Genomic DNA, 10791 nt, shown 5'->3' with positions numbered 1-10791 from the left:
ACAAAAGATTATCTATAATAAGTAATCTTAACCAAGTTGTAGAATATGTCACAAGGTTTCCATACATATAAAGAGCGTCGAAATCCGAGTTATAACGAAGAAGTTATGACCCATCGAAGTTTCGCGACGAAACCGGCACGGCACCGCGAAGCGTAAATAGTGATTTTACGATGGAGGACTTTTTAGCCTTAGTGATCTAACCAAAATTCGTAGAATATGTTAAATCGAAAAAATCCATAAAAAGAACCCCCAAATCTGACTTCGTATGAAGAAGTTAAGATTTTTCTAAGATTTGGCTTAGCAGTGCATGATCCGAAACTCGAATTTTAGTTCGAGCGGTTTTTGGCTTATGTGACTTAAATGAGAGTTGAAGATCTCATTAATAGGAACTTAACAGTAAAAAGACAGACGAAAACAGAGTCCGTATGAAGGAGTTACGAATTCTTCGCGGTCATTTAACAGTCTAAATGCCTCGTACTGTTAAATTTAAGATCGGTCGAGAATTAGCCGACGGAGTCAAAATGAAAGATGTAGATATTATTGTTACCTACACGTGGATATAAAGAACGTCAAAAACAGAGGTCGTATGTCAAAGTTACGGATTTTAGAAGTCGAAAGTGTGTTGTGCGAAAATGGGTGATGTGGCACAATCTTGGCCATTGCTTTCTCTCCAAGTCTTGACACTAGATGGTGATATGTGGCACCAAGTTCAGCCATTTTCACCCTATAAATAGAACCTCTCCCACCCTCATTTTCTTCACACCTTTCTCATTCTTTCTTTTCTTTACTCTCTCTCTAGAACCTCTCTCTACACCCCCAAAAAGCCTAGGGAACCTCCCTAGCACGAGGCGGAAGCCCCTGAGTGCTCAACGGCTCCGAGAAGAAGAACTTTTCCGCACGGGAATGCTGCTCCAAGCAAATCCTGGTTATCTAAAAACCCGTTGTAAGTGAGCTACGCCTACGCTATTTTTAATATAGCTTTTATTTAATTATATTAACGTTATTAAGAACATATAATAAGTAATTAAGCTATTATTATGGGTTATATAAGTATTATTTAACGGTTATATAATAGTAATAGTAGATAGAATATTAATTAGTCTTGGTGAATAATAGACTAAACTCTAGTGGTAATAATACTAGGTTTCGTCGAAGGATTTTTTTTCTTCAAGAAGTGAAGCGCTGTCTGAGTTTGGAATCATCACCTTTTCAAGTGAGTGCATAGTTACTTTCATCTTACACATAGATATTAGGTATTTTATATAAATTACGTGCTATGTGTGGATATTATCTGAGTACTTGTTGTCTATGCTAAATGAACGATTTTATACATGTTTTAAATGATTTAAACTGTATATCTACGATAATGTTGGGGTAAACATGGGCATATATAATAGATGGTATAGGTATTTTATATCTACGATAATGTTGGGGTAAAAATGGGCATATATAATAGATGGAATATGAGTTGAATGATGAGTTGAGAGGTGTTATAGACCACGAGGTGAGGGTGAGAGGTGGACGATGTGAGAAGCCTTTTTCCCAAATGATGGCCCCGTTATTCAGTAGAGTATGGATGACAACCATAGACTATTCTAGACAGTCCAGTGGAACACTAGCAGGCTCGCAACCTGTAGGTGTTGTGAACAATGTGTTCACCCGGTGTACTCTAAACCCTAGTGATCATACATACTTGATGCCTAAACCCTGGTGATCATGCATACTTGATGCCTAAACCCTGGTGACCATGCAGACTTGATACCTACACCTTGGTGATCATGCAGACTTGATGCCTAAACCCTGGCGACTATGCAGACTTAGTGCCCGTTGTGTAAACCGTGGCAACGATGGACTTTGTGCCGATTCCTTAGGATGATCCTTAGGAATGAATGAACGATGAATAACTGATTCTTAGGGTAGATCCTTAAGATTAAAGAAGATAATGGGGATGGGTAATTGGGTTGATTGTTTGATTGTTTAAACGTAATAATTATATTATTGTGGGTTGAAAACCCTATGTACTCACTAGGTTTCCCAACCTGGCCCACTCAGTTTATTTATATCACAGGTGTTGATATGAAGTCACATTACACTGAGAGATTAAAGAGATTTAGATCACTAGTGTAAATAAATGTAAGTTCTGTTTATGCTTATGTTTCTGTATTGACGATGACATCCTAAACGTTTTAAAATGAATAAAATACGTTTCTTCGAAAATATTTTGATAACATATTTATCGTATTTTCTGGGAACAAATTCCGCAACATTTTTATGAAGATAAGTACTTTGATTTTTATAAAGCATAAACAAAATCAGTTTTTTCTGGCCGTGAAAATGGGGATGACACAGTTGGTATCAGAGCATTAGTTTAAGCGAACTAGGAATTTGTAGGATATTTCTAGACTTGAACTTAGAATGCTAAGCGATGATTGTGAGGTGTGAGCACTAGCTTATTTTAGGAATGACGCCTAAATTGCTTTTACGTGCTAAATGATTTGTTATTCTATAGTTTGATCGAATCTATGGTCTGTTGCCGACCGGATCTGTAAACCTTATGTGTTTAGGATTGTAAACGTACGAATACGATATTAGAATTAGCATATAAACGTTTCGGAGTGATAAAGATGATTTAAACGTCAATCCTAAATAAAGATCTAGATGTACCTTATTCGGTGTATAGATCAGGATGGAAAGGACCCGTAGCAGAAACGTGAATACAAATGGGAACCGAAACCAACCCCCAGTGATTGAGCAAATACCGGTTGTGGTAGCCATTGCTGAGCCAATAACGATGGCCGGAGTGCAAGCGATGATCCAGGCGATGTTGGATCGTCAAATGGAGGAAACCAGACGTTTGCTCCAGCAAAATCGAGAAGAAGCGACCATACAGATCGAACAACACGAGTTGAACGAAGGGCAGACTGAGGAGGGAAACTACAGTGGGACCGTTGCTCAACCAATCCCACCGATAGTTAGGCAAAACCACCAGGACGGAGGAAATGACAGACGTGGATGCAAATACAAGGATTTCATGGCGTCCAAAACACCGAGTCTATCTGGAAGCCTGACGCCGGTGGAAGTCATGAACTGGATCTCCAAGATGGAGACGATGTTTGAGAGTTGCGAGTGTAGCAACAGGAAAAGACCGCTCTCGCGATTCCTCTGTTGAAATCTGGAGTACTAAGCTGGTGGAAGCTACTAACTGATTCGATGCCCAAAGGAGAAGCGAGCAAGATGTCGTGGGAAGATTTTCTGGTGCAGTTAAAAATGCAGTACTGCTCTGAGCAGGATCTTCTGGAGATCAACAATGAGTTCTAGAATCTAAAGAAGGGAAGGATGAGTGCCGTTGAGTATGCTGCAAGTTTTACGGAGAAAATGAAGCTTGTTCCTTACCTAGTCCCAACCGAACTCTCCAAGCTTAACAAGTTTGCCCCTGGATTACCAGTAGACTTTGGTCCAATGGTTAAGCAAACAACCACTTTGAAAACTATCATCTGGGCAGCCAAGAATGTTGAGACCCAAATTATGGAAAAAGGTCTAGAGAGAGCTAAAGTTGGCGAGAAAAGGAAGCATGAAGGATCTTCAAAATCCAACAAAGAAGGGAAATTCTCAAAGACTAAAGAAGGAGGAGGAGGTGAAACCAAGTGGTGCGAGAAGTGTAAAAAGAAGCACTTCAGGAAATGTGGCGAGGATGTGACTTGCTACAAATTTGGAAAGACAGGGCATTACGCCATCAAGTGTGCATCCAACAAGAAGGTGTGTTATGGATGTAACAAAGAAGGGCATATTTCTAGGGACTGGTCGAGGAAAAATAAAGCAGCAAGACCAGAAACGCCACCAAGGTCAAGGGCATTTCACATGATCCTCGACGAAGCAGAAAACCATGCGAGGAATCAAGGATGAGGACTTCATATCTGAAGATCAAGTTATGTAGTAGTCATAGTATCGTATGATGTAGCCTATTAGAGGCATAGTCTAGGGTGAACTTGAACACCTATGTAATAGTTTTGAGAAATAATAAAGCCCTCGTTTTGTTATCTGATGTGTAAAACTATTATGTGATTTTTCCTGTATGGTAACTTGGAAAACTGCGAGACAATACTTGGGACGAGTATGAGTAGGTGTGAAAGGTAGTAGATGCATATACTACCGGAAGCACATGACTCACGCTTGGATCAGGGAAAGTCACAAGGTTACCAAGAAGCCAATAATTGAGTCTGTTTTATTCAAGCATGTCGTTACCATCGTTTCAGTAATAACTAAGAAGATTTTTGTTATTCTGACCCTAGTGGTCATATCAAATTGAGTCCGAATACGATGAGTATGTTACGTGGTTCAGAGAACCAAGTTCGATGTAGCATCTAACTTAAACCAAAAGATTGAAATGAAAGCTAACCCAGGGCGATCAGTAGAAGTATCGCGATGATTGTTAAAGAAGTTGGTAGCTAGTAATGCTACATATTGAAATGTGATTGTATCCCATTAGAACATGAAGGAAGGTATACTCTGTTTTGGAGTTTGACTCTAAGAGACCTAAGTCTAAAGCGTTGCAACATACGATGATAGGTCATTAGAATATGACACATAGATCCATAGTAGTAATAAAAGAACTTATCTCAAGTTCGTATCCAGTAACGATCGAGATTGTGACTTGAAGGTCATAATTTGGAGTCTAGCTTAAGGTAGAGAGCAGGTGCACGCTCGAGTACTGCTTACAGTCAATGAGTCTAAGAGATAGACTTGAAGGAATATAGAAGTTATAACTATTACCTAGGATGAAGAGATGACGTATGGAGCCATTATACGAGCCCTGTTTCATTGATAATTCCGGGACATAATCAACCTAATGGGGAGATAATTGTAACTCCCGTAGATCCGGGCTAGTCAATTTACAGGTAATAGGGGTCGAAAATGACTTTTAGACAAAAGATTATTTAGAATAAATAATCTTAACCAAGTTGTAGAATATGTCACAAGGTTTTCGTACATATAAAGAGCGTCGAAATCCAAGTTATAACGAAGAAGTTATGACCCGTCGAAGTTTCGTGACGGAACCGACACGGCACCACGAAGTGTAAATAGTGATTTTACGATTGAGGAATTTTTAGACTTAGTGATCTAAACGAAATTCGTATAATATGTTAAACCGAGAAACTCCATAAAAAGAACGCCCAAATCTGACTTCGTATGAAGAAGTTATGATTTTTCTAAGATTCGGCTTAGCAGTGCACGACCCGAAACTCGAATTTTAGTTCGAGCGGTTTTTCGCTTATGTGACTTAAATGGGAGTTGAAGATCTCATTAATAGGAAATTAACAGTAAAAAGACAGACGGAAACAAAGTCTGTATGAAGGAGTTACGAATTCTTCGCGGTCATTTAACAGTCTAAACACCTCGTACTGTTAAATTTAAGATCAGTCGAGAATTAGCCGACAGAGTCAAAATGAAAGTTGTAGATATTATTTTTACCTACGCGTGGATATAAAGAACGTCAAAAACAGAGGTCGTATGTTAAAATTACGGATTTTAGAAGTCGAAAGTGTGTTGTGCGAAAATGGGTAATGTGGCACAATCTTGACCATTGCTTTCTCCCCAAGTCTTGCCACCAGATGGTGACATGTGGCACCAAGTTCAACCATTTTCACCCTATAAATAGAACCTCTCCCACCCTCATTTTCTTCACACCTTTCTCATTCTTTCTTCTCTTTATTCTCTCTCTAGAACCTCTCTCTAGCCCAAAACTCCCCGAAAAGCCTAGGGAACCTCCCTAGTACGAGGCGGAAGCCCCTGAGTGCTCAACGGCTCCGAGAAGAAGAGCTTTTCCGCACAGGAATGCTGCTCCAAGAAAATCCTGGTTATTTAAAAAACCCGTTGTAAGTGAGCTACGCCTACGCTATTTTTAATATAGCTTTTATTTAATTATATTAACGTTATTAAGAACATATAATAAGTAATCGGGCTATTATTATGGGTTATATAAGTATTATTTAACGGTTATATAATAGTAATAATAGATAGAATATTAATTAGTCTCGGTGAATAATAGACTAAACTCTAGTGGTAATAATACTAGGTTTCGTCGAAGGAATTTTTTTTTCAAGAAGTGAAGTGCTATCTGAGTTCGGAATCATCACCTTTTCAAGTGAGTGCATAGTTACTTTCATCTTACACATAGATATGAGGTATTTTATATAAATTAAGTGCTATGTGTGCATATTATCTAAGTACTTGTTGTCTATGCTAAATGAACGATTTTATACATGTTTTAAATGATTTAAACTGTATATGTATTTTATATCTATGATAATGTTGGGGTACAAATGTGCAGATATAATAGATGGAATATGAGTTGAATGATGAGTTGAGAGGTGTTATAGACCACGAGGTGAGGGTGAGAAGTGGAATATTTGAGAAGCCTTTTTCCCAAATGATGGCCCCGTCATTCAGCAGAGTATGGATGATAACCACAGACTATTCTAGACAGTCCAGTGGAACACTAGCAGGCTCGCAACCTGTAGGTGTTGTGAAAGATGTGTTCAACCGATGTACTATAAACCCTGGTGATCATACAGACTTGATGCCTAAACCTTGGTGATCATGCAGGCTTGATGCTTAAACCCTGGTGATCATGCAGACTTGATGCCTAAACCTTGGTGATCGTGCAGACTTAATGCCTAAACCCTGGCGACTATGCAGACTTAGTGCCCGTTGTGTAAACCGTGGCAACGATGGACTTTGTGCCGATTCCTTAGGATGATCCTTAGGAATGAATGAACGAGGAATAGCTGATTCTTAGGGTAGATCCTTAAGATTAAAGAAAATAATGGGGATGGGTAATTGGGTTGATTGTTTGATTGTTTAAACATAATAATTATATTATTGTGGGTTGAAAACCCTATGTACCCACCAGGTTTCCCAACCTGAACCACTCAGTTTATTTATATCACAGGTGTTGATATGAAGTCACATTACACCGAGAGATTAAATAGATTTAGATCACTAGTGTAAATAAATGTAAGTTCTGTTTATGTTTATGCTTATGTTTCTGTATTGATGATGACATCCTAAACGTTTCAAAATTAATAAAATACGTTTCTTCGAAAATATTTTGATAACGTATTTATCGTATTTTTCTTGGAACAAATTCCGCAACATATTTATGAAAAGAAGTACTCTGATTTTTATAAAGCATAAACAAAATTGGTCTTTTCTGGCCGTGAAAATGGGGATGTCACAACAAACATATAACATTTAGCACATAAAAGCATTTTAAGCATCTTTCCTAAAATATACTAGTGCTCATGTCTTAAAATATGGTAGACACTCATCTCACGATCATCGCTTAGCACTGTAAGTTTAAGTCTAGAAATCCTACAAATTCCAAGTTCGCTTAAACTAATGCTCTGATACCAACTGTGACATCTCCAATTTCACGGCCAGAAAAGACCGATTTGTTTTTGCTTTGTTTTAAAATCAGAGTAATCTTCTAAAGAAAACAGTTGCGGAATATGTTCCCAAAACAAAATATGATAAGAATTTATCAAAGCATTTCTTTAAAGAAATGTACTTTCATTAAATAACAAAATCTCGGGATGTCGTGTTCCGATACAGACCAAAAGCATAAACAGTATAAAATAGACCTTACAACGGTTATTTATAACTACTGATCTATAATCCAAAATCTCTCGTCAAGTCCACCAACTTATACTCTTGTGCCATTACATGTAATGAAAAGAAAATTAAGTTGGTAAGGCTTGGGAGCCTGGTGAGCATATAGTGTTTTCAACCCACAATAATATATTTATTATATTCAATCATCAAACAATCAACCCAATTACCCATCACCATTATCTTCTTTATTTCTTAAGGTTTTACCGTAATCGACTATCCTTCCTTCATTCATTCCTAAGGATTTAACTAAGGAATTGACATGAAGTCAATTGCTGCCAAAGTTTATCTATCAGGTACTAAATCCATAACTATCAGGCGCTAACTCCATAGTCACCAAGGTTCACTTAATAGGTGCTAACTCCATAGTCACCAAGGTTCACTTTAACAGGCGTTAACTCCATAGTCATCAAGGTTCACTTTAACAGGCGCTAACTCCATAGTCACCCAGGTTTACTTTAACAGGCTTGAAGTCACATCGTCGCCAGGGTTTATTTAATAGGCACTACGTCTCATAGTCACTAAGGTTTACTTATACCATCTCTCATCACACACCAACTATTCCATCTACCCATGTTCTACCCAACATATTTGTAGATATGAATTACATATATTGTTTAAATCATATACAAACCTGTATAAAACATTCATCCAACATCCATCTCAAATAAACAAACAATATATAAACACATAACACGTATTTAATAGCAAATACTTCATATCTATGTGTTAGAAGAAAGTAACTACACACTCACTTGATTAGATGATGCTCGGACAACACTATGGCTTGTAAAAGTAGTATTCTTCGGTAGATTTGGAAGATCTTCATAAAAATCGGCTTCTCGCAGGTAGAGCTTTGGCTCGGAAACTCTTTTCTTCTCAGGATCTTTGGGCTCCGGGACTTGCTTTGGGTCTCAAGATGATACCAGGGCTTCGGGGGGGGGGGGGGGGGGGGGTTAAAATAAGGCTTAGAGAGAGTATCGGGAGTGGGAGAGTAAGAGATGAGCAACCAAACTTGGCTGCCCCTTGAATTCTATTTATAGGTAAAAAATTTTAGGTTCACCTTGTGAGCCACATATGCTCACCTAGTGAGCTAGGCTCACCTTGTAAGCTACATATGCTCACCTCCTGAGCTCGATACGTCATTGAGTTCGTCATGGCCACTTGCCCTGGAAGACGTCCATCATCTGCTCACCTCGTGAGCCACTAATGGTCACCTCGTTAGCTTTAACACATCCCTAGGGTTCACGCCCCGAACTTCATAAATTCATATCTTTCGCATACGAGCTTTGTTTCCGATGTTATTTATATCAACGTGTAGGCGAGATTATGATCTACAACTCTCGTTTAGACTCCGTTGGCTAATTTTGACTTTATTTTTATTACATTATTTTTAGTAGGCTGGGACAGGAAAACTCTGTTCGAAATTCATAACTCCTTCATTGGAAACTTCGTTTCCGTCTATCTTTTCACCGTTGGGCTACTATCGATGATATCTTCAATTCTCATTTAGATTGTTTTGACTAGATATTGCTCGATCTCAAATTCAAACTTCAGGTTGTACACTGCTAAGCCGAAACTTCGAAAAATCATAACTTCCTCATACGAAGTCAGATTTGGTTGTTCTTTTCATGCACACTCTCAGTTCAACGTATGCTACGATTTTAATTTAGATCTCCAAGGCCAAATATCTCTCTAATGTAAATTTTCTATTTACATCACGATGTGTCGTGTCGGTTCTGTCGCGAAATTTCGATAGGTCATAACTTCTTTATTATAACTCGGATTTCGGCGTTCTTTATATGCATGGAAACCTTCTGGCATATACTACAACTATGATTATTTATTCTAAACACTCTTCTATCAAAAAGTTATTTTTGATTCTTATCATTTCTAAATTCACTAGCCCGAATCTACGGGCGTTACAAATTCTAAATCAAAAGGAGCTAAACATGAGGCAACGAAGGTGGGTGGAGTTGGTAAATGATTATGAATGCGAGATCAAGTACCACCCAGGAAAGGATAACGTGGTGGTCGACGCCTTAAGCAGAAAAGAATACTCTGGTTGTCGGGTGAAAAAGTTATCAATGACCATCCACACCCATCTAACTTCACAAATCAAGGAAGCTCAATTGGAGGCACTGAAGCTGGAGAATGCTACGAATGAAGCACTGTGTGGAATCGATAAGAATCTTGAAGTCAAAGAAGACAGAGCTCACTACTTCATGGAATGTGTCTGTGTCCTAAAATTTAAAGGATTTAGAGATGTAGTCATGAATGAAGCACACAAGACAAGATACTTCGTCTATCCAGGTTCCGATAACATGAACCTCGACATTAAACAACATTATTAGTGGCCAAACATGAAATCAGAAATTGCTACTTACGTGAGCAAGTGCCTCACTTGCGCCAAGATTAAAGTGGAATATCAAAAGGCCTCAGGATTACTGCAACAACCCGAAATTCCCGAGTGGAGATGGGAAAGGATCACAATGGATTTCATAACCAAATTACACAAGATGGTAGATGGATTCGATGCTATGTAGGTGATTGTCTATAGGTTAACCAAATCCACCCATTTCCTGCCAATAAAGGAGTCATACTAAATGGAAAGGTTAACGCAAATTAATATATTGGATGTGGTGACACTTCATGGGGTGCCGAGATCTATTATCTTAGATCAATATAGTAGATTTAGTTCATGATTTTGGTAGTCACTCCGGAAAGCATTAGGAACACAACTAGATATGAGCACTGCTTATCACCCTCAAACTGACGGCCAAAGCGAGCGAACCATTCAAACACTTAAAGATATGCTCCGAGCCTGGGTGATTGATTTCAGTAAGGCAGGGGATACCTACTTGCACTTAATCAAGTTATCATATAATAACAACTATCACACGAGCATTAAGGTTGCTCCTTTCGAAGCATTGTATGGACGGAAATGGAGATCACCTCTTTCCTGGGCTGATCAGGTGGGAGACAATCAGATGGCAAGAGGGAAAACACCGAACAACACTCTTACAGGCCCCTAGATTACTCGGGAAACGATGGAGAAAATAGTTTAAATCAAGGCACGATTCCAATTATCGCGAGACCAACAAAAGAGTTATGTTGATAAAC

The 10791-nt window shown here is 38.5% G+C and overlaps 1 protein-coding gene across 1 annotated transcript; it reads left to right on the top strand.

The window, feature by feature from the left end:
* Positions 1-9620: 9620 nt before the first annotated feature.
* Positions 9621-10022, top strand: LOC145009376 (uncharacterized). The gene has a single exon (XM_078968084.1). It carries the CDS (start codon positions 9621-9623, stop codon positions 10020-10022), a length of 402 nt encoding a protein of 133 aa, XP_078824210.1.
* The last annotated feature ends 769 nt before the right edge of the window (positions 10023-10791 follow it).

This window comes from Lactuca saligna, chromosome 8, assembly GCF_052625555.1.
Source record: "Lactuca saligna cultivar CGN05327 chromosome 8, ASM5262555v1, whole genome shotgun sequence".
Classification (NCBI taxonomy): Eukaryota; Viridiplantae; Streptophyta; class Magnoliopsida; order Asterales; family Asteraceae; genus Lactuca; species Lactuca saligna.
The sequence above is the reverse complement of the archived record's forward strand: the minus strand, read 5'-3'. Positions and strand labels throughout refer to the sequence as shown.

What these genes read in the sequence shown, in the direction of transcription:
- LOC145009376 (XM_078968084.1), top strand. Translation starts at nt 9,621, where the DNA reads ATGAGGCAACGAAGGTGGGTGGAGTTGGTAAATGATTATGAATGCGAG.